Source organism: Dipodomys ordii, unplaced genomic scaffold, assembly GCF_000151885.1.
Source record: "Dipodomys ordii isolate 6190 unplaced genomic scaffold, Dord_2.0 Scaffold7, whole genome shotgun sequence".
Classification (NCBI taxonomy): domain Eukaryota; kingdom Metazoa; phylum Chordata; class Mammalia; order Rodentia; family Heteromyidae; genus Dipodomys; species Dipodomys ordii.
Window position 1 is genome coordinate 22,217,705 of NW_012267223.1, and position 24,676 is coordinate 22,242,380.

The following is a 24,676-nucleotide window of genomic DNA, read 5'->3' on the forward strand; positions in this document are numbered from 1 at the left end:
ATTGCTGTAAGAAAGCACTTTGGCTTTTAAACGAGGAAAATGAAAACTAAGAGAGAAGGCACTCTGTTTCTTATTAAATCAAACCTGTGATCTAGCAACATAAACTCTAGAATAGAATATTAAAATCTAGGCTAGACACATTGATGGTGTGACAGCTATTTGAACTCTACCTCTTATAGAGTGGTTGTGGTACAATTTTTTTGTTGCGATTCTTTTTCCTCTTTTACACTTTTATTTTTTGTCTTTTTAGAATATCATGAGCAAACATTAAGGAAGTCAGATGGGAGTGGACACAATTACATTTGCATAGACCCAGCTAAGAAATGGCTATGTCTTCCAGTTAGCCTAAACACAGTGACACGGCATGCCAACATGAGCTTTCTTATCAGGTGTCACTTATTATTATGTTAGTGTGAGCTGCCATTCTTATAAATCCCAGCCATATAATATAAAATGAATTAGTATTATACTGTATTAGTTACAATATCACAATGTGAGCAGAGATACCTACAATACTCATGTCTGGCAGGAACTGTAACATGTTTTCAGTTCAATTATGTTACTTTATACTAAACAAAAACTAAGCTCCATTTCCATATCTGCAAATAGAAATTGAGCGGTGTTACCAGTTATGAATTACAGCAATATTTAAAGTAAATTGAATTTCTCCTTGTTCTTAAACTATCTCTAGTCATTGCTTAATCTAATATTGGTTTGTAAATCTTGATTTTCATTTCAATTCACCAAAATTCCTTAAAACTTTCTGTTATCATGTAAAAAAGCATATGGTAAAAAATAATAAGTATATATAGTATACATATGTAATATAATAGATATTAAGCAATTACCCAAAGCCCACATCTAAGAAGAAATTTTTTTCATCTGCATGTATTTTCTGGACCACATCTCCACTATTCCAACTTTTGTGGGGTTTCTTTCTCGTCCTAGGCCTTGAATTCTGGGCCTGGACATTATCCTTGAGCTCCTTTTGCTCAAGGCTAGCACTCTACCACTTGAGCTACAGCACCACTTCTGGATTTTTCTGTGATTAACAGGAGATAAGAGGCTCATGGGATCTCCTGCCCAGGCCAGCTTTGAATTGCAATCCTCAGATCTCAGCCTCCTGAGGAGCTAGAATTACAGGTGTGAGCCACTGACACATGGCCTCTTTTTTTTTTTAAATGGATATACTGAGGTTTGAATTCAGAACCTTATGCTTCCTCATCTTGATTGTTCAGCTAGATTTCTATCGTTTTGAGCCATGTTTTTAGACTAGGTCTTTGCTAGTTAATCTGGAGACGATCCTGTGAACATTTTATCCCAGATTGGCCTCAAACCTCAACCCTTGCTATTCTGCCTGGGATGGCCTCAAACTAAGACACTGCAGATTTCAGTCTCCTGAGTAGCTATAATTACAGATGCATGCCACCAGCACATGGCTATTATTCCTAGTGTAAAAGTAGTCCTTAAATTGCTTTTTTAAATGCCACCTTATACCACCTTGACACACATGTATAAACAACAGGTGGATCCTACAATACATGTGTGCATTTTATAAAAACAGAATTTCACTCTATGTATTTTGGGTCATTAGGTTTTTGCTATGCGTTGTGTACTAGCTGGGACAGGCAGCTTCTAGTGACCCCCAGATAGTTCCACTCTGGTATTCATGAGCTGCATAATTTCCTATGCTTAATAACTTACTCCCACCCAATAGAATGTGGCAGCATTTGGTGACAAAAGACTGTGACATCTCTACTGCTAGTCAACTCCTATCTTTCAGGCCACCTCTCCCTCTTTCACTGGCTCTGATGGATCTTACTATTGGGTAGGAGACATCCATGAGGCTAGAGTATGATATCTTCTACCCAGCCCAGGCGTTTGGTCAGTCAAAATTACCTAAGCAGGTTGCGTAGGAACTGTCTGTGGGCTGGATGTCTCTTGGTCTATGTAACTTGTCTGTTAAAGCCGTTTGCAAGAGCCATTTGCATGCTAAGAGTTCTGAACCCTAATGGTCTCCCATCCTGAAGCTATGGTGAATGTACAATGCAGGTGTACATTAAGAGGTACAACGTTTCCTCAGCTCACAGAGCTCACCTGCCCTACTACCTAGGCAATTGCCCTCACCTACAGGTGCCTGAATGTGTCTGGCCTCTCTGTAGCCTCTTCTCTTCCCTGGGTGGTCACAGATAGAGATAACTGAGTAGTGTAAAGACCTACTTTACCTCTAAGAGTGGGAGAGCTATTAGTCTTACTCAACTCTAGAGCATCCCAAGGTGTTCAAGTGGAATTCACTAAAACTGCATTTTGGCGTGGCTGCTTTTACTATTCTAAGTTGCTTCCTGTGCATTTCATTATTGTTATTACCCTTTCTCTCTGGTCCCAGTGTAAAGTTCTGTTCCAACTGAATCCAACTTAGTACAAACATCTTAGGATGGCAACCTAGTAAACTTCAATATTTCCTCTTCAAGATGTCCAGGTAGTAGCCCCTTAAATACAATCTCAGATGCCATGAGAATTGTTCCCTCATCCTAAGACAGTGATGTGAAAGAAAGCATTGCAGCCAAGTGCTGGTAGCTCACACCTGTAATTCTAGTTATTTGGGAGGCTGAGGTCTAAGGATCATAGTTCAAAGCCAGCCCAGTCAGGAAAGACCATGAAACTCTTATCTCTAACAAACTATTCAGAAAAGGCCAGAAGTAGTACTCTGACACAGTGGTAGAACACTAGCCTTGAGCAAAAAGAAGCTCAGAAACAGCACAAGGACCCCAAGTTCAAGCCCCAGGACTGGTTTGCATGCATGCATGCATGCACATGCACGCATACACACACACACACACACACACACGTGTTGAAGGGCAGTGACAGAGACTAGGAAAATAGTTACCCTAATCTGTGCTCCTCTAAGGTCTATTAGGCATGGAAGTATAAGTATTTTCTTTTTTTTTGGGGGGGGGGTCCAGTCATGGGTCCTGAACTCTGGGCCTGGGCTCTGTCCCTCAGCTCAAGGCTAGCGCTCTACCACTTGAGCCACAGCTCAAAACCACTTCCTGCTTTTTTTCTTTGTGCTTAAGTGGTGCTGAGGAATCAAACCCAGGACCTCAGGCATGCAAGGCAAGGGCTCTACCACTGAGCCACCTTCCCAGCGGCATGGGAGTATAAGAACAAAGAGTTTCTTTGGCAGATAATCTCTGAACACACTGCAGGGACTGTAGGAATGATTCTAAGTATGGAGGAAACCCTACAGAATGACAATGAATAGAACATCACTGCCAGCCACCGGAGGGTGTTTGCAATCAATGAGAAGCGAGTTACAGAAGACTTCCTCAGCTCCCTTTCATTGGCTGAAATCTATTCCTAGACACTTTACTATGCAGAGCTAGATCTTCAACTACAGAAAGTTCTCAGAAAGGACACTAAGATGTTCGCTTTCAGAAACCCTCTTCATCTTTAGAATGAGGACACCTGAGGAGAAATAGCTGACACACATAAAATTGCCTGCTACGGTCCTCTCCCTCTTTAGAGATGGACTGCCAAAAGAGTTGGCAGTTAAAGATATTCAAGAAGAAAAAACATGAGACATCATGCCTTTGTATTTGTATGTATGCAAAAGTCAGGTTTATTTAAGATGCAGGAATTACAGCATTTCAGAAAACAAATGTTCCCATGAGTGAGGGGGATGGGGAAAGGGGGACGTGAGAGTGGGCAGATTTCAGAGAAAATTCAAATTCTTGTGTGTTCTAGAGAGACATCATAACCTTAGCAGTGAAAAGGAAGTAGATTGACAGGCCCACATGAACCCCAGTGAGAGCTGTCCTCTGTGATCCAGCTTACTGGTGGTGTTCATCGAAATGTTGGCTGCTGAGGACCAGGAGGGTAAAGGTCAGAGTAATCAACAGCAAGATCCACTGCAGCAGCTGGGGCGGCAGCAGGGCTGGCAGCACACAGACTGACAGCAGGGGCGGCAGCAGGTGGACACACAGCTGCTGGGGCAGCAGCAGGGCTGGCAGCTGGGGCGGCAGCAACTAGAAATGCAGCAGCTGGGGCGGCAGCAGGGCTGGCAGCACACAGACTGGCAGCAGGGCCTGCAGCAGCTGGAGATGCAGCAGCTGGGGCGGCAGCAGCTGGGCTGGCAACAAGGCCTGCAGCAGCTGGGACGGCAGCAGCTCGAAATGCAGCAGCTGGGGCGGCAGCAGCTGGAGCCACAGCAGCTGGAGCTAGTACAGCAGGGGCGGCAGCAGCTGGAGCCACAGCAGCTGGAGCTAGTACAGCAGGTAGGGCGGCAGCACGTAGGGCGACAGCAGGGCTGGCAGCTCACAGACTGGCAGCAGGGCCTGCAGCAGCTGGAGATGCAGCAGGTGGGGTGGCAGCAGCTAGAGGTGCAGCACTGGGGCCTGCAGCAGCTGGGCTGGCAGCAGCCCTCCTCAGAGCAGGTGGAGCCACAACAAGAGTTGACCATGGTGTCGGAGGATGGGGATTCTGAGTTAGTGTTCAAGGAGGTGTGGCTGGAAAGTTTGGAAGTCTCTCTGGCCCTGATGCCCTTTTATACCCTGCTAAGGGTCAGCTGTCATTACCTATGGCATTCTTTCCTTGTTTTTGTTTGTGTTAACAAAACATGTAAGTGGCTATTAAATTAGACAAGATCGTTTTCCTGGTTGAATTTTTATACTGAATGGAAAACAGAATTTCCTTTTCCTGATGTGTTAGGATTCATCCATCAGCTCTTCCTGATACACCTTGCATGTATCATTCTTGCTCTTACATCTTTAAAGAGAGCTGTCTCATGATATTTATCTCTTGGGACTATATGTTTCACTTTGCATAATAAATCATGTCTGTCCTTGGGTAATAATGATTCTCATAGACCCATGGGTTTTTTTTTTTCTGGAGACCTAGAAAGATCATGCTGTCAGCCCATATTTCAGGGGTCTATCTCCCATGGTAAAGAAATTTTTGAATGTCAAACACAGACCATTGACATGAGAACAGAAAGACCACTGAAACAAGAACCCTCTACCCCCCCCCCGCCGTGCCACCATGTAATTTAGGAGCCATTTTTAGAATTTATCATGGCAAATACAGAACAATTTTCAGGAAGAATGCCAAGTCCTGAACTTTTGATGTTTCTTTTTCCTTGGACACAAACTTCCAAAACTCATTTTTAGGGCCTCTGGCAAAAATTGGCTGCCAAGTTCAGCTACACTATGATAGTTAGTTCTTTGATCGCTCTTGCTCTGTTGTACTTATTTTTCTTCTTTCTTTGACTTCTTGTCTTTCTACCTGCACCAGGTCCTAGCAACTCATCTCCTTTGCCTTGTGGATTGACTTGCCCACATCAAATTACTCTTTTACCCTAGCTCATATTGTGTTTTTCTCTCTTACTCTAGCTCATATTGTGTTTTGTTGCTTGGCTGGGATCTTTATATTCCCTATTCTTTTATTTGAATTGTTCATTAAAATTCACTCTCTAGTTCTTTGTTTTCCTTCGAACAAGAGACAGAAGATTGATCACAGAAAATAGATTTCTTGATCAATGGACATCTGCGTATGTGGGTGATTTGTTTTTCTTTTTAATTATTATTTTATTTTATTTGTGAAGATACTGGGGTGATTTGTTTTTCATTGTGAAATGTAGTAAGAGCTTAAAGGTTTAAAAAATGCCTAATTCAATGACTAGCTGAAAACTTGTCACAAAATGAGGAATGTCACCAGTCTACAAGTTGGAATGTATTTCTTAAAAACCTGGATTCACAACAACATAGAGATTTCACTTGTATTTGTTGTGGTTTCTCCACTTTCATCTCTGATTTTGAGTCATTTCCATTCTGCTTTTAGTAAGATTGGCTAAGGGTTTATCAAAGAACCAACTTTTTCTTTCATTGATTTTTTTGTATAGATTTTTAGTATCTATTTCATTGGTTTCTATCCTAACTTTTATTATTTCATTCCATCCACTTGTTTGGGGGTTTAGCTAGTTTTTGGTTTTCAAGGGATTTGAGGTTCATCATTAGTGTATTCATTTGAGACCTCTAATTCCAGTCAGAAGGACCATTATCAAGAATATGAGCCACAACACATGCTAGAGAGGATATTGGAGAAAATGGCCTCTATTAATACTGTTAGTGGGAATATAAATTAGTGTAACTATTATGGAAGTCAGCATGGAGACATCTTGAGGAATTAAAAATAGAACACCCTATGATCAAGCAATATTAAACTGGATACAAAACACAGTTTCCTTTTCCTGATATGTTAGGATTCATCCATCAGCTCTTCCTGAATCATCTCACATGTATCATTCTTGCTCTTGCATCTTCAAAGAGAATTGTCCCATGAAATTTTGTGTCGTGGGACTACATGCTTCAGTTTGCACAATAAATCATGTCTGCCCTTAGGTAATGATTCTCATAGACTCATGTTTGGGGGGGGGTATTTAATTGAAAGAATGTAAGTCAGACTATAATAGTGACACCTGCATGCCCATGTTCATTGCAGAACTATTTACAGTAGCCAGGTTATGGAAACAGCCCAGATGTCCTAAAACTAATGAATGGATCAAGAAAATATGGTGGTCTATACATTACATACACATACATATATCATTTTTATTCATCCAACAGAACTAATGAACAGATACTATTTGCAAAGAAATGAATGAATCTGCTAAATATTATATTGAGTGAATTGAGACAAAGGGCACATAGGTTCTTGAATATGTAGATGTTAGACCTAAAATATAAATATATGAGTATACACATACAGGTACGTGAGTGTATATTTATATATACACATATACATATATATACATGATCAAACTAAAATCCTGTATACATCATTGTGAAATTCCATAATATATCCCCTTTGAATAATTAATAAATACACAGTTTAACAAAATGAATACCAGGAAGCAGAAATATTTCGTATCTGGAGGAGATTGGGAGCTAATGGGAAGGGGATAATGAATAAAAAGAGGAATCATGGGTGAATACAATCATATTATTTGAGGTAAACACCTGAAAATGAGACTAGGATACTTTGTGATACTTTGGGGGATGGGATACATTGGGATCTCTGATCCAAGATGCATTGTACATATAAAACAGGCATGTTAAATTGAAAGAAAGAAAGAAATAGAAAGAGAGGGAAAGAGGAAAGGAGGAAGAAGGAAGAAACAAAGCAAGGAAGGAAACAAGGAAGAAAGGAAACAAGGAAGGAAGGAAAGAACTGGGTGTCATTGGTTCACACCTGTAATCCTATCCTCTCAGAAGGCTTCCATCTAAGAATTGCAGTTCAAAGAGTCTGGGCAACCAAATCCATGATATCCTTATCTCCAATTAACCAAATAACTAGCAAACAAAGATCCAGAGGTGGAGAATGGCTCAAGTAGTAGAGCCAAGCTGTGAGCAAAGAAATCAAGCAAAAAATGTGAGATCCTTAAATGCTGAAACAAGGATACAGGATGACCCATTGTAACAATGAAATGTACAAGACACCATATAGAAAACGAACTTTACAACTTGAGGGGGGAGGGGGGATTTGGGGTGGTGGAGGGGAGGGATAGTAGGGGAAAAACAAAGGAGTAGGTAACAATGCTCCATAGGAAATGTACTCATTACCTTACTCATGTAACTGTAACCCCTCTGTACACTATTTTTACAATAAAAAATTAAAAATGTGAGACCCCCAAAAAATGTGAGATCCCAAATTCAAGCCCATCTCAGCACCAAAAAAGACTCTAAAATAGAGGGGGGAAAGCCTGACTTTGTACCATGTTCATACATGTCACTTTTAGCTCTAGGGTTGTCTTGGGGGCAGTGATTCCTGCTCTCTGAGGACAGCTATTGACCTCTCATCTTTGGCATTCTTACTATAAAATATGTTCATCAAAATATTTGGAGATCACTGGCCAGGTGTGGTGTTCCACATCTGGACTCTCAGCCAGGCTAGTGACTTTTTTTTTTCCTGTGAAGAAGCATTTTAATTTGATATTATCCCATTAGTCAATCTTTGTTCTTAGTTGCTCAGCTTCACTTACAGAAGTCACTGCCAATGTGAATATGTTCTTTTTGGGAAGGAGGGTGCTATGAACTCTGGTATAGTTTGGATATTAACCACTAATCACATATTTTGTTTGCAGATATATTCTCCTATTCTGTAAGTTGTCTTTTATTTTGTTCTTATGTGTAGGAATTTCATAGTATATTCATACCTATTTTTTGGTTGCCTGTGCAAAATTTGGTCAGATCAAATGTGTTGCAGCTTTCAGTATTCTTTCTTACTTCTTTTTAATTTAACATTTAACTATAGAACACGGAGATTTTATATCCAAAATAATATTGTCAAGACCTGATATCATGACACTTTCTGCCTGTTTTCTTCTAGGAGTGTTGTAGGTTCAGATTTTGCGCTTAAGTCTTTCATCAACTTTGAATTGTTTTCAGTATAGTTTAAGGTAAGGTTCAACTTTTATTCTTATATACATATATATCCATTTCCCCTCCCCCTACCCAAAAAAATAGTGTCTTTGGGAGACTTTTATGTGATCTTGGCATTATGTGGTCTTGGCATCCTTGACAATAGTAGTTGACAGGATGTCTGTGGTTTATTTCTATGTTTTTCTCTGTCTTTTCAAGGCTTGTATGTTCTTGAAGCTAAAATAAGTCTTACGTAGGCAGTGTATCATTGGATTATGTTTTTTTATCTACTCAGCCTTAATCTCTCAATGACTTTTGTAGGTTGGTTGGTTGGTTGGCTTTAGCCTTGTTTGCCTATTTTTGTTTGTTGGTTTGTTTGAAGGCTCAGGCTATTTGAAACTCACCAAGTGGCCCAAGTTAGCCTCAGGCTCACAATCCTCCTGTCTGAGCCTCCAAAATGATAGGATTATGTGAGCCATAACTTTTTTCTTTGTCTGTCATGAGGCTTGAACCAAGGACTGGAAGCTATTCCTGAGCTCTTTTGCTCAAGGCTAGAACTCTACCACTTTGAGTCACAACTCTGTTTCTGGTATTCTGGTTGCTAATTGGAGATAAGAATCTCATGAACTTTCCTGCCCAGGCAAGCTTTGGACTGCAATCCTCAGATCTCAGCCTTCTGAGTAGCGAGGATTACAGGTGTGAGCCACCAGTGCCTGGGCTCAGCCATGACTTTTTAACTGCAGAATGTAAGATATTTACAGCCAAGGTAAGGTAATAGTGAGTAGGTCAGACATGTTCTAGCCATTTTACCACTGTCCTCAGTTTCTGAACAGAATTGCTTACCTGACTTCAATGTATTATTGGCATACAGCAAAAGCTATATACTAATACTATATTTTTGTATGCTGACTTCACTTCTTACTTCTTGATGGAATGTGTTTGTCAGTGCTAAAGGGTTTGTTGATGGTGTCAGTAGGGTTAACTCTACAGAATTTTGTCATCTGTAATCACATCATTTGAAAATGGGTAGTTTAATGTCCTCCTTTTTAATTCATATCCTTTTTGTTGCTCTTGCCTTATTGTTCTAGCTAAGAATTCAATCACTGTACTGAAAAGGAGTAGAGGGAGTGGGCAATCTTGTCTTGTTCCTGATCTTAGAGGAAATGCTCTTAAGTTTCCTTATATCTAATTTATTCAGAACTTTTATGATAAAAGATGTTGAGCTTTATCAAAGGGCCTTTGAGTAATATTATTAAGATGGTCATATGAGTTTTATCTTTGATTTTTTTAATATACTATATTACATTTATTGGCTTATTTATATTTAGCCTTGTAACCCTGAAATAAAAACACAACTTGATTGTGTGTATGAAAATACTTCTTTTTAAAGCCATTTGTTTCCTATTTTCACTATAAGACTAAATTCAATGGTAAGTACAAGTTTAATTTTTCAGTTTTAAGGCCTTCTGATATCATGTCCTCCTGTGTCATGAAGAAAAAGAGACAGAAATATAAACACACTACTTTATTAATAAGAAACAATTAATGAAAGGTAAGAACTCCCAGGGTCTGAGAATTAAAGCTTTATTGGGAAACTTCAAACAAATCCCTATCAAAATAGATGTCACAAAAAAACACACACACAGTGGTAAGAAAAAAAAATCAATAAGTGAAATATTTTAATGCTTTTGCTTTTTATTCAGAGTTAGGAATTCTCAAACAACTCTGCATAATTTGGCCCTAAATTCTGATTCACTAGTAAGAGTGTTTCTAATTTTTAAAAAGAAAGACTAAATAACAATACAGAAAACCGACTTTTCCAGATCACTTAATGTGTCTGAAGTTCATACTATTGCAAAGTCTACATTTTCTGCCAAAAAGAGGTTCTCTCTGTGATGGCTGAAGGATGAGGGTTAGACTGTCCACAGATCTAGATCAGCAGCAAGAACTACCACAGCCGCTGGGGCGGCAGCAGGGCTGGCAGCACACAGACTGGCAGCAGGGCCTGCAGCAGCTGGAGATGCAGCAGCTGGGGCGGCTGCAGGTGGTCTGACAGCAGGTGGGGCAGCAGCAGCTGGAGGTACAGCACTGGGGCCTGCAGCAGCTAGACACGCAGCAGCTGGGGCGGCAGCAGGGCTGGCAGCACACAGACTGGCAGCAGGGCTTACAGCAGCTGGAGATGCAGCAGCTAGGGCGGCAGCAGCTGGGGCGGCAGCAGCTAGAGGTACAGCATTGGGGCCTGCAGCAGCTGGACACGCAGCAGCTGGGGCAGCAGCAGCTGGGGCGGCAGCAGGGCTGGCAGCACACGGACTGGCAGCAGGGCTTACAGCAGCTGGATACACAGCAACTGGGCTGGCAACAGGTCTCCTGGCAGAGACCTTGGCCACAGTCTTGCTCAGAGCAGACAGAGCTACAAGAGTTGATCATGATGTTCAGGATGGCAGTTCTGAGTGGGTTTCCAAATGAGTATATTTCTTGAATCTGGAAATCTTCTTGCTCAAGGTCCCTTATATATGCCTGCTGAAGGAGCTCTTCCTTGTTATTGTTTATTCTAATAAGTAATTAATTGTTAAGTTAGGCAATTACGTTTTCCAAATTGAATGATAAACATTGCTCCTATTTCCTGATGAGTGACATTCATGCTGTTTATCCTTCCCGAATCACTTCTAGTTTTATTCCTTTCTGTGCTTCATTTTGGTTCCGATGCTGGTTGATTCCAATGTAAATGTATTGACTCTCGACTCCATCTGATCTTTCCTTCTGAGTCACCTCAGCATTCTCTCCTTGTGAGCATTATCTAGGTTTAAAACTCTCCAGCTTCTTCTATTGAGCAGTATTCATGTGAAGATTGACATAATATTGGACCCATCTTTGGGTCATGCCATGGCCACCGTTTTTGTTGCATTCCTATGTACCAGAGACTTAATTGTCCAATCAGATATAATGAAATCTAAAAAGTAAAGAATCCTAGCACTGGAAGGCAAGGTTTGATCTACCAGCATGGCTCATTGTAATTTAAATACTCAAGAGGACAAAATTAGGAAAAGGTCCAGGACATAGAAATTATTCTTACCCTATTGCCTGGTTCTTGGTTTTATTGACAGATTTCCTCTTTTTCAAAGGCGAACATATATTGGTTTGGAGACATGGTTCCAGTAGAACAATACCTCTCTAGCAATTGGTTAGCCCTATGTTTAAACCTCAATGCCACCAAAAGAAGATTTGCAAAAAAGAAAGAATGGCAAATGTAGATCATGGATGGACACCGATTTTTAGGAGTCACCATTGGAATTTGTAACTGCACCTATAGTATGGAAAAATTTATAGTTCTATTTAAAAACCAGAATCTACAGTGTAGCTTCAATTACTTTTAAGGTGAATAGGAAAATATCAAAGCAGTACTAAGGTATTAATTAATTGCTAATAGTAATTACATCCGGTCAGTGGGATCATGGCAGCTTTTAATTTTTATCTTTGAGGCTGAGCTGGGGCATCTCAGGCCAGCCTAATGTGCAGGTAGTAGCACCAGGTCAATTGTATGGTTGAGATAGCAAAAAATGAACTGGTAAACAACCATTGCCCTGAGTGCCCAGAGGGTCCTCCCTAATGCCACATCTCCGTGATCCAGCAGGGAATATATAACCAAGAACCATAAGGAAGAATCTTACCCTCATTTTGGAGTTAGGCCTCATACCCATTCTGACCAGCTTGTGAAGTTAAAATACTGGTTTCTAAATATTTTGAGTCTCCCTCCTGCCACAAAATGCTGATTCACAAACCCAAAAGACCACTGACATATTTCATGAGAGGGAATTCCACAAAGACAACGTTTTTCAACTATTTAGTGCATAGGAAAGCATTGCCTCACAAGAGGCAAATGGGGCTTCCTGTGAACTAGAAGGGAGGGCTGTGGAGTTTTAGGCAAGAGGGCTGTCTCCGAAGGTCTTTGAATGAGCCTAGACCTTCTTTCTTTTTTCTTTATTGCTTCTGTGGTAATTCCCATTTCAAGACTCTAAGCTGAGATGGCAAAATTGAGCGTAGAGCTGCAGCTCAGGGATGGATGCAGAGATGCATATAAGCCTACAGAAATGGAGAAGTTTGATCTGGGAGTTCATTCGGCGAGAAAACAGGGGACCTGAATGCATATATGGGCACTGTACCAGCCCTCTCTGACCAGTGCATTACAGCAGTAAGACCAGGTCTCCAACCTTTCCCTCAGAAGCGATCAGCATCTCATTGAGCTCTTCAATTTAACTTCAACCAGAAAGACTAGCTTTTAAATCACCTAGCATAGAGAATGGTAAGGAGACTCCATGTTTGCTAGCTTTCTGGAACAAAGAGATGGCTTTAACTATGCAGGCAAGCTATCCCTCCTTCAATTGACTAACTCCCAGCTCTTGTCTCAGATCATACAGAGGAAGCAATAATACCAAGTCCTGGAGGAATCTGACTGCACATTCTCCTAGCTGTAACCCAGAATCAGGCTTCTAGTATGCATCTAAGAATTGACAGCAGAGGTAATTAGTAAGACTTTCATCCCCTGCCCACCTCAATAAAACCAAGTCTCCATCTTCTCCTTGAAAGGAGTTGGACCACCCAGCAAGCACTCTTAACTTTTATAGCGCTCATCAAAGGGACTGCCTCTTAAATTCAAGAGTCCCCATGGACAACAGAGATCAAAGAAGCACTTTTCAACAGGCTTAGGTACATTGTCAATGGCTACTCCCTCTAGTTCAGTGTAGAGCTAGCAAGAAAACAAACAAACAAAAAAAAAACAAATTCCAGTTTCTCACTGAAAGGGCCTTACCTCCTGAATCTCCCAGGTGCTCCAGGTGCATCAGACATTTTATTACTCATTATTGTAGAACTGATGGACAATAATTGGAAGAACTTTGAGTTCCTAAAGAACAATAGATGAATGGTACTTCCTACAACACCCCCTCCCCAATACCAAGAACTAAAACTGGTCATGGTGAACAAATCAAAGTACTAAAAATAATATGATTTTTTAAAAAAATCTTTCCATTTCCTTGTGAATGGGGTAATGCCATTCTTTCTCATGGAAGCATAGAATTCCATTGGGTTTATATACCACATTTTCTTGATCCATTCATCTACTGAGGAGTATCTGGGTTGGTTCCATATCTTAGCTATGGTCAATAATGCTGCAATGAAAATCATATTGAGTGAAGTAAGCCAGACCCAAAGAAACATAGGCTCCATGGTTTCCCTCATTTATAATAATTAGTGTATGTCTAGGATGGTCCTAGAAGAGGATCACAATAGCTCAGCTGTGTACATATGACTATATAAGATGGTGTTAGGCAAAATGAGCTTCAAGATATGGAAACAAGAGGTTTTTCTTTGTTGTTGTTTTTAATGTATTATGTGAAGTTATTTATTTTTCTTATTTTTTTTCTTTTTTTCCCTATGGTTTATCCCTTGTTGTCACTGTATTTTATTTTGGTACCCTGGGTATTGTATATATGTTTATCTGGATGAGGGAAGGTAAGGAGAACAATAAAATAGTGAGACAAAGGACAAGGGTAGAACCAATGCAACAAGATAACATGTTAGCAATGAACTTCACAACTTGGCAGAGGCCACTGGGGAGGAGAGAAAGTAGGAGAAAAATGAGGAAGGGAGTAACAATGTTTGACAAGACTCATTACCTTATATATGTAACTATAACCCCTCTGCACATCATCTTGACAATAAAATTAAAATTTAAAAACAAAACAAATAAAAATAACTAAAACTAAATTATGATGTTTTATCTTAAAAAATAGGTTTTATTTGGCCATCAATAGCATGGATCATAGGAGGAGAAAATGTAAAAGCAGTAAGTAATGAATAATTGTCCCAACACTCAACATTCCCCAGGAATATATAATGCTCTTAGAGATGAATCATTCTCAGAAGGAAAGTGAGTTGCTGATTCCACAGTCTGCTAAGTTCCATATCCACAGGGTCAAGGGAGAAGGGCGGATTGGGGAGTGAAAATCCCCAGTGACTCATAACTGGGCTCACAACAGAAGACACGTGTTTACAAACATGAGCTTTAAGTTAGTCAGAAATGTTCTTGGAAAGCCTTTTGGAGAATTGTAAAGCTGGAGTCCTGTAAGCAATAAATGGTGCTTAAGAGCCTCCATTTCTACTTCAGAAACCGTAGACACTCCATGCTACTTGTCCTTTAAGACTTTGGTAACATTACCTTCTCCAGTAATCTCTTCCAACACTCAGCCTGTCACCCCATCTAGTATCATGGTACCATGCTTCTTTTATTTTATATTCTTGGAAGTGTTTCATCTTAGCTATTTTTCAGATACAATTAACAAATAAAATGTGTGTACTTAAGGTATTTTGATATAGGTCTACATTGTGAATTTTTTACACCAATCTGTATAATTAACAAATCTTTTGCCTCACATGATGACCCTTTTACAGAAGGAATATTTAAGGTGTACTGTTTTAGTAAATTTTGATTATACAATTCAATACCAATAACTGTGTTCTTATTGTTGTACATTAGATTTCCAAAACTTGTTCATCTTGTATAACTAAAATTCTTTGATGAACATTTTCCCCATTCCTGTTACTATTATTCCTCGCAGCTATCTGTATACTCTGTTTCCTTCAGTGAGTTTGAGTTTGACTCTTTTGGATTGAGTGTAAGTGATATCTTGTATAGAATCCTGTCTGGCTTATTTTATTTAACATATTGTTCCGTAGATTGCTCCACATTTTCACAAATGTCAGGATTTCCTTCTAAAGGATGAAGACTATTCCCTATATTTTGGATGTGTGTATCCTCACGTGAAGACTGAGGATATGATTGTTGTATTCCATTACCACTCCATTCATGTCTGAACATGTTATGCTTGTGATGCCTTTGTTTCCCTTTTATTCTCTTCCCAACTAAAAGACTTTGCCCAGAGTTAGTCTGCAGCTCTTAAATCTGCAGATATGACTTTACAATGGAAGAGAACTGCTTGAAAATTCACTGCGTGATTAGCACGTTGTAGAGGTAACTTCAGCCAGATCGTTTTGAATGAGTCCATGTGTCATAGTTAGACACACCTGCAAACCTTATGTTTGAAACTTCAATGGAGCATGACTGGATGGATGTCACTCATGTGTCAGGCACCATAAAAATAGAACTCACCCAGTATTTCCAACTTACCTTGCATCACTTATCTTCCCATAGCTGACATGTCTTATCCATTACACACACTGACTTTCCCGCTGCATCTGTGGCTTCAATCTGACATTCCAGAGCCCTTTCTCCTCAGAGGACCAACCACAGCAAGTCCCTATGAATTAATGAATGAATTAAGACTCTATGAATTAATCTTTACATCTAGCTTCTCCTAACCCTTGAAAGGATTGCAATGGTTTCTTGGTATCTTTTGAACAATAATTCTCCCATATGAACATTTAGAGCCAGGAAATGTAGCTCAGTAGTAGAGCATTTTACCTACTGTGTACAAGGCTCTGATTTTAATACCACCAAAAAAAATAGTACAGACATCACTAAGAGAAAGATTATAAGAATATGAACATTTAGCAGTCATTCAATCCTCTGATTTTACCTTGGCTTATGTTTTATGGGCTGTGTATACTCTCCTGAATTTTTAGACTTGATACATTTTATGTATGTGAACCAATTCATGGATATTGTTCTTCTTCCAGCAACACATTCCTCTTTTTTAGTAATATTCCAAACATACTATACCTGACATGTCTCCCTATTAAATCTAAGGTTGTAGAGTGAATCATCCATAAGTTCAATGGACATACCAGGTGATCCATCATCTTATCCACTAAATAAGAAAGCTATTGTTAGTTAATATGTCTTCTTTTCTCCCTCCCTTCCATCCACCTCTCTCTCCTTCCTTTCCTTCCTTCAGGTTTGAACTCAGTGCCCAAGCTTATTAGGAAAGCATTCTACTATTTTAGCTATACTTCCAGACTCTTTTGCTTTGCTTTAGGGTTTTGTTTTCAGATAAGATCTTAGGCCTTTTCCTGGGCTGGCCTCAGACCATGAGCCTCCTGCCTTCACTTCCCAAATAGCTAGGATTACAGATGAGTACCACCAGAGCTGGCTTTTTTCCCCCAATAAATCTTACTCACATTTTGCCTGGACTAGCCTCAAACCATGACTCCTATTTCTGACTCTCAAGAAGCTAAGGATTCTAGGTATGCATCACCACATCCAGCCCTTTCTTTGTTTTTATAATTGGCATATAAAAGCTGTATATATTTATAGGACATCACCTGATGTTTTGATACATGCTCCTCATACATATGTTCAAATCAGGGTAAGCATATTTACCTTCTCAAATAGTTATCACTTATTGATGTTGAAAACAGTCAACACCATTTCTTCTAGCTTTCTATATAAAATCTTATATAAGATTCTATATATTTCAAAGCAATACATAGACACCTTACTGTACAATGGAACACCATAACTTATTTCTGTCATTTAAGGGTAACTTTATTATAAGCCAACCTTACCCCTTACTCTCCCCAGCTTCTGGTAACCACTTTTCTACTTTTTTTTACTTCTATAAGATTAACTTTTTTAGATTCCACGTATGAGTGATGTCATGCAGAACTTTTTTCTCTCTGTGCCTGGCTGATTCCACTTAACATCACCTATTCTAGCTCCATCCATGGTACTACAAGTGACAGGATTTCATTCATTTTTGTGGATGACTTGTGTTCCATTATGCATTACAACATTTTGTTTATACACCCATCAGTTGGTGGATATTTAGTTTGATTCGGTTTCTCAGTTGATGCAAACTGGGCCATGATAAGCATAAGAATGTACTGGTAAAATCAACAGTCTAACAAAATCAGTATTCTAGCAAAATCAGCTTTTATCCTGGGTACAGAAACTTTTCTTCACCTTGAAATAAATAGCATGAGAAAAGAAACTGACCATCAAACAGAAAATAAAAAAAATAAAAGAAAATGCAAGAATTTCTGATGGCAAAGTAATATTTATTGAAGAATAATTAACACATAATTGAAAAGACAAAGAGGACAGTCATGGACTTGAGGGCTGAGAATGAGGGCATTGTGTATCTGTGGCCTGGCTGGGGACACTCATGGGACTGATGAGTGATGTTTAAATGTAGAGAGATGTCCTTCGGCACAGTTCTTCCTCGTGTAGCAGGATAAGAAAGCTGGTGACCATTCAACACAGGGAAAAGTTGCTGTGGGTGGCACTGTTGTAAGGATGACTGACTCTCGGGTTGGTCGTCAGATGGGAGGTTCAATGAGACCCACAACAGCCAATGGGACAGCAAGTTGTACGTTAGCAGGTGTTCTGGCAGCAGCTGGGGCGGCAGCAGGTGGTCTGGCAGCAGCTGGACACACCACAGCTGGGGCGGCAGCAGGTGGTCTGGCAGCAGACTGGGCGGCAGCAGCTGGACATACTGCAGCTGGGGCGGCAGCAGCTGGACACACCACAGCTGGGGCGGCAGCAGGTGGTCTGGCAGCAGCTGGACACACCACAGCTGGGGTGGCAGCAGGTGGTCTGGCAGCAGACTGGGCGGCAGCAGCTGGACACACTGCAGCTGGGGCGGCAGCAGCTGGACACACCACAGCTGGGGCGGCAGCAGGTGGTCTGGCAGCAGCTGGGGCGGCAGCAGCTGGACACACCACAGCTGGGGCGGCAGCAGGTGGTCTGGCAGCAGCTGGGGCGGCAGCAGCTGGACACACCGCAGCTGGGGCGGCAGCAGGTGGTCTGGCAGCAGACTGGGCGGCAACAGCTGGGGCGGCAGCAGGTGGTCTGGCAGCAGGTGGTCTGACAGCAGGTAGGACGACAGCAGCTAGAACCACCACAGCTGGGCTGGCAGCAGGTCTCCTGGCCACAGCCCTGCTCAGAGCAGGTGGAGCCACAACAGGAGTTGACCATGGTGTCTGGGGATGGAGGTTCTAGATAGGTTTCCAAGAGAGTGAGTTTCTCAGATGTGGGAGTCTCCTACACTGTGTCCACTTTTATACCCGGCTGGTCTCACTCTGCGAAGGGCTATTTCCTTGTTATTGTTTATTTAATAGAGAAACAATTACCAAATGAGTTAGTTGTGGAAGATTCTATATAAAGGTCAGGGAGTATGCATTTCTGCCTTAAGTTTATCAAACCCAGTGTTTTCTCCTGAGTCACCTTGGTCCACACTTCCTTATGTTTATCATCTAAAGTCAAGGACTCTTCATGTTGCTCCTCTGAGTGGTTGTCATGTGAAAGATCATATAAATTTCAACCTTCCATGTGTCAGTGTGAGGGCTTTGCAACTCATTCTTGTCCTCTACAACTCCATTCCTTGTTTTCTAGACTCTTTTAAGATCAACAGCAAATCATATGAAAGTACAGAACCAAACTTGGAAATTTTCTTGAAATATTTGAATCAGTATGATTTTTATAAGACAGGATAGTTAATAGTTAATAATTTTATAACAAAACTTAGGCCTGGCAATGGTGGCTTTCATCTATAAACCAAACTGATGTGATTGTGGTTCAAAGTCATCCAAGGCAAGAACATCCATGAGATTCTTATCTCCAATTAACCTGGAAGTGAAGGTGTGGCTCAGGTGGTAATGTGTCAGCCTAGAGAAAAAAAAGCCAAGGGACAGCACCCAGGTACTGAGTTCAAGCTCCAGTGCAATCAAGTCACGAAAGAAAAGGAAAGAAAAAGAAAGGCGAAAGGAAGAAAGGAAAAAAGAAAGAAAGAAAGAAAGAAAGAAAGAAAGAAAGAAAGAAAGAAAGAAAGAAAGAAAGAAAGAAAGAAAGAAAGAAAGAAAGAAAGGGCTAAGGAGGGGGAAGGAGGGGAAAAGAAGAAAATCTAAGTATCTATACATCTGACTGGCGAATTTTTGTAAATGAAGAAGCTAGATCTGGTAGTCTATACCTGTCATTCCAGCACTCCCAAGGCTGAAGCAAAAGGATTGAGAGTTTAGGATCACCAAGGGAGACTCTATCTTAAAAATATGTGAATGAAATCAAATAGCTTGAAGACATATTGTTAACAAATAATAAAAACTTTAACAGAAAATGAACTGATTTTCTGCATGCATGTACATCTGTTATAACCCAATAAAGAAAAAAATTGTCAACCACCAAAGGATATTCAATAAAGAGCTAGTCATTTCACTAAGAAAGAAAATTCAATGCTTCTTAAGCTTCTGAAAGATAGTCTCACTAAAAACGTTAAAAAAATGTTTAGTTGAATAATTTATTCCTTCTTCAACCACCTACTGTTTGCACTCTGGGAATATAAAGTGAAATAGTTGCAACTTTTAATGATAATTGTAAAATATTAAAGTTTTAAAACCTTAATAAATTAGTGCAGCTACAAGGAAGCATATTTTAATAGGTTTCAATATATACTTTGAAGGCTATTTCTTTTTGTGGCAGTGGGGTTTGAACTCAGGGTCTAGTGCTTGCTATGCAGGCTCAAGAATACCATCCATGCCTGCAGCCCACTGGCAATGGAAGATAGCATGGTGAATTAGCTTCAGGACCAGAACTCATTCATCTTATGCACATCCCAAGAACTTGCTGCTTCATCCTTATATTAAATGTAGTTAAAGAGAAGTTCTGATTGATTTAAGTAAGTTTTTTATTGTGAAAATACTGTATAGAAGGGTTACAGTTACATGAGCAAGGTAAAGAGTACATTTCTTGTCAAGCATAGTTGCCTCCTCCTTTGTTTTTCCCCTACCATCCCTTCCTTCCCACCTCCTCAACTATACCCACCATCCAGCCCCCAGAAGTTCTGCTTCTTGTCTCAAGAAACTCCAGGGCAGGTAAAGTAGGCAATCTGCTTTTGGAGAAATCTAATGCTTTCTCATTTTCTTTCACACAGGCTTTGATTCTTACATGCAAGTCATTTCCTTTGTTCACATTCAGAATCCCGGTCCCGATTTTATTTAAATGAATAAATTTAAATAAGTAAACAAATGTAAATAAACAATTTATAAATATTTTGTTGAAATACAAATACAAGTAATTATTAAGAACCACAAATGGTTATGATACAAGAGAGTAAGCATTTATTGGGACATAGTCATCCTATAACACATAATTCCTAGCCACAACCAACCCATGCTCAGCAGTGGTAAGACTAGGCACATGTTCCTATGAAGTAATGTGAGACATTTGGTCATCTGACTGAATGTCAAGGTAATAGACATAGAAGTTAGGAGTTCTGGGGTTTTATTGATTTAAATAGCTACTTTAAATAGCTGCTTGGTGGCTTGGCCACTGGGGGATAAATATACACAGTGATTGTAGGCACAAGGCCAGGGACAATAGACAAAGAAAATGAGAAAGGCGAACATACTGGCAGCACACAATGCTTATCAAAGGCTGGTGGTCAGGAAGTTCAACAGGGGAATCATGGAGGATGGGGGGCCAGCATTTAGCCTGGTATCAGCTGGGCTGGCAGCAGTGGGAAGTGGAGGCAGCTCTTCTTCTAGCAGAGGCTTTCGTCACAGCCTGGGTCAGACTAGGATCATGGGTTACATTTTAGATGGGTCTCCAATAACATGAGGTTCTGTGTTAGGCAGTTTTATCTTTGTTGTTACTAATTCCTGACAGAAACAATGTGTGAGAAGGAAAGATCGAGGGTGACTCAGCCTCAGACATGTCAGCCATGTAGGAGCAGTTCATATCAAGGCAGTCAGGAAGCAGAGAAGAGTGACAAGAGGAAGGGGCCAGGGAAAGATAGAGCAACCCTTCCCTCCCCCCCCAGAGAACATACCTCTAATAGCCTCCTTCTTCCAACCAAGGTCCCCTTCCACAGTATAACTACTACACTTCCTAAGTCTATTCAGGTTTTGGATCCAGAAATGGATTAAACCACTCATTAGTTCATTGTCTTCTCATCATCTCTAGAAATCCCCTCACAGACACTCAGGGGTGAGCATTGCTCATCTCCTAGGGGCCTGTCAATCTGACCAAGTGGTCTATCAAGATTGATCATCAAGTCAGGCACTGGTGGCTCACACCTGTAATCCTAGCTACTCAGGAGGCTGAGATCTGAGAATCTTAGTGCAAAGCCAGCCAAGGCAAGAAGTCCCCATGAGACTCTAATCTTCAACAAACCACTCCAAAATCAGAAGTGGGACTGTGCTTTATAGTGGCAGAATGCTAACCCTGAGTAAAAGAACTCAGGGACAGTGCCCAGGCCCTGAGTTCAAACCCAACAAGCCCCTCCTTCCACTACCAAAAAAGCAAGATTGGGGGCTGGGAAGGTGGCTCAGTGGTAGAGTGCTTGCTTTGTATGCATGAGGCCCTGGGTTTGATTCCTCAGCACCACATAAGCAAAAAGAAAAAAAAAGCCGGAAGTGGCGCTGTGGCTCAAGTGGTAGAGTGCTACCCTTGAGCTGAAGAGTTGAGAGACAGCACACAGGCCCAGAGTTCAGGCCCCACAACCGGACCCAAAAAAAACAAGATTGACCATCACAGTTCTGGAGTTACAAATGTCCTTTTCCAGTCAAATCTCCTTCTACACCTTGCTGAAAAGACACCATCGCTTCACTACATCAGAGATGTTTTTTTTCCTTACTATTGTTTATATTATTGAAAGAGAACTTACCAGATTTTCTGATCTTTTTGTTAAAACCTCTGTGGGTCATCTTCATTTACTTAACTCTTTATCCCTAAAGCTATCCAAATCCTTATAAATTTCTTCACCATCTCCTCCATTTCCTCCTGCACTCTTAGCTGCACCATTGATATTCTGAGCACAGGATGAGTCATTCATTGTGCCTTCCAATCATTTAACTTGCTGTTCCCAAATGAAAGAGAAGACATGAGTCCACTTAATTTGAATACAATTTAAAAATAGATGTAAATAGGTTAACATGGAAGAAGTCATACCTTGAGGTTTTACAGCAAAATGTTGGGTACTAAAATCAGCAAAGCACACTTGTAAAATTTAACAAAGTAAAAAGTATAACTGGGTTTAAGGTACGGGAGTTCAGCTTGTGTGTGTGTGTGTGTGTGTGTGTGTGTGTGTGTGTGTGTCTGTAACAAGGCTTGAACTCAGGGCTTGGGCATTGCTCCCTAGCTTTTCACTCAAGGCTGGAAATCTGCCACTTAAGCCATAGCTTTTTGGTGGTTTTTTTTCTTTGCTTTTTGGTGATTAATGAGAGACAAGAGTCTCACAGACTTTTCTGCCAAGACTGGCTTCACACTGCAATCCTCTGACCTTTGTCTTCCATTGAGATGAAGTGTCCATGGACTTTTCTGCTCAGGCTAGGCACCGAACCACGATCCTCCCAATCTCAGCTTTGCATGTAACTTGGGCTAACAAGTAAACATCACTGTGTCTAGCTATGGGTTGAGAAGTGATCTCTCAAACCTTCCCTGCCTAGGCTGATCTTAAACCACAGTCTGAGCCTTCCAAGTAGCTAGCAATTCAGGGATAAGCCACAGTACCAGGCTAAAAAAATTACATTATCCTATATCCTATGATTTTTGTTTTTTATTTTGTTGGTTTATTTTATACAGCAGTATATTTAACCCTAACTCTGGAGCTGAATATTCTATATATTCTCTCATTTTCATCTCAGAAGGCCTTTGCCCACAGGAGGCAAAGCCATTCACTTTCAGAGAAAAGAAAAATGAGGGGAAACAAAGGAGGACGCAACAGTGCTTGATAAGAAATGTAGTCATTACCTTGCTCATGGAATTGTAACCCCTCTGTACGGTATTCTCACAATAAAAAAAGAAAAAGAAAAGAAAAATGATTTTAAATGAAGTCCAATTCTCTAGTCTATTGTCTTCTGCAGAAATGATCCTCATTGCTTGCAGCAGGAAAATAAATCTGCTTCCAGGCTTGTACAATATGAGTGGTTTCCAAACCTTAATCTGATTTTAATTCAGCATCATGACTCATCAACATCACCCTCCCTACAGAAGTACTTCCCAAAGTAAGTAGCACCCAGAAAAACTATAAGAACACTTCTAACCCATCACCAGTCTAAACTGGACCTGTTAGGTGATCAAGTACTAAACATGTCTTCAAAGAAGGGGATTATCATTTCACTGACACACAGAATGATGACTGATTTCTCATTGCCGGAAAAGAGTCTAGGCTACTTAGTTGCCAATTAGGAAAGCAAACAAGGAAACTACTCAAAGGAAATGGACAGCATCTAGGAACTACTTCCTCCTTCAAGCAGTGGGTTGAGGAAATGAGCATAAACAAAAACATAACTTGTGCTTATTGGTCCAAATTCTGGAGCACCAAGTATAAAAAGGCACCATAGACCAAGCGACAACAGATTTCAGGGAAACTCACCTGGGAACAGAAGCCCATCCTCCACACCTGCTACCATGACCAACTGCTGCTCCCCTTGCTGCCAGCCCACCTGCTGCAGGACCACCTGCTGCAGAACCACCTGCTGGAGACCCACCTGCGTGACCAGCTGCTGCCAGCCCTGCTGCCAGCCCAGCTGCTGTGAGTCTAGCTGCTGCCAGCCTTGCTGCCAGCCCAGCTGCTGCCAGCTCTGCTGCCAGCCTCGCTGCTGTGAGTCTAGCTGCTGCCAGCCCTGCTGCCAGCCCAGCTGCGGCAGCTCCAGCTGCTGCCAGCCCTGCTGCCAGCCCAGCTGCTGTGAGTCTAGCTGCTGCCAGCCTTGCGGTCAGTCCAGTTGCTGCCAGCCAGTTTGCTCGGGACCTGTGTACTGCACAAGAACCTGCTACTACCCCACATGTGTCCGTGTGCCTGGTTGTCTGTCCCAGGGCTGTGGATCCAGCTGCTGCCAGCCCTGTAGCTGTTGATCAACTCATCACAGACCCACTACCTGCCTAGAATAACCTTCCACTCTCAGACCTGCCAAAAACCATGCCAGGCTCAGCACATTTTTTTCTCCTAATTGTATCCAACACTCATCAAACTGCCAATCTCCCTGTGAACAGATTTGTGAGTGTGCTCAGCAAGCTGATCTTTGTTTAGTTGCTACTTGGTGACACCAAGCAAGACCTGGATTCATGGTCTTCACCTGGAAAAACTGATTACTGTCTCTTTAAATTAAGATGGAAGAAAGATGGAAGGAAGGAAGGAAGGAAGGAATGAGAAGAAAGAAAAAGAGAGAGTGGGTGAGCGAGGGAGGGGGAAGGAATGCAAAGGAAAGGAAAGGGAATGAAACTAAAGGAAAAGGAAGTGAAGGGAAGGAAAGGAAAAGGAAGTGAAATGAAAGTAAAGGAAAGGAAAAGAAAATCTAAGTATCTATATATCTGA

General features: G+C 41.0%; 4 protein-coding genes across 4 annotated transcripts in view; 1 reads left to right on the top strand and 3 right to left on the bottom strand.

The window, feature by feature from the left end:
* LOC106003166 (keratin-associated protein 4-4-like) overlaps positions 1-4,459 on the bottom strand; it is a 31,147-nt gene extending 26,688 nt beyond the window's left edge. Inside the window, exon 1 of the mRNA XM_013037988.1 lies at positions 4,389-4,459. Within this exon, the coding sequence (XP_012893442.1) occupies positions 4,389-4,459 (71 nt within the window). The remainder of the gene's footprint in view (positions 1-4,388) is intronic.
* A 5,890-nt stretch (positions 4,460-10,349) lies between these two features.
* Positions 10,350-10,841, bottom strand: LOC106002412 (keratin-associated protein 4-4-like). Its single transcript, XM_013037297.1, has one exon. The coding sequence runs from the start codon at positions 10,839-10,841 to the stop codon at positions 10,350-10,352; it is 492 nt and encodes a 163-aa protein (XP_012892751.1).
* A 6,901-nt stretch (positions 10,842-17,742) lies between these two features.
* LOC106003165 (keratin-associated protein 4-3-like) lies at positions 17,743-18,345 on the bottom strand. The gene has a single exon (XM_013037987.1). The coding sequence runs from the start codon at positions 18,343-18,345 to the stop codon at positions 17,743-17,745; it is 603 nt and encodes a 200-aa protein (XP_012893441.1).
* Positions 18,346-23,772: 5,427 nt separating this feature from the next.
* LOC106002423 (keratin-associated protein 9-2-like) lies at positions 23,773-24,216 on the top strand. The gene has a single exon (XM_013037305.1). It carries the CDS (start codon positions 23,773-23,775, stop codon positions 24,214-24,216), a length of 444 nt encoding a protein of 147 aa, XP_012892759.1.
* The last annotated feature ends 460 nt before the right edge of the window (positions 24,217-24,676 follow it).

Bases quoted from the DNA above. Each gene is read 5' to 3' on its own strand.
- LOC106003165 (XM_013037987.1), bottom strand. From the start codon at position 18,345: ATGGTCAACTCCTGTTGTGGCTCCACCTGCTCTGAGCAGGGCTGTGGC.
- LOC106002412 (XM_013037297.1), bottom strand. From the start codon at position 10,841: ATGATCAACTCTTGTAGCTCTGTCTGCTCTGAGCAAGACTGTGGCCAA.
- LOC106002423 (XM_013037305.1), top strand. From the start codon at position 23,773: ATGACCAACTGCTGCTCCCCTTGCTGCCAGCCCACCTGCTGCAGGACC.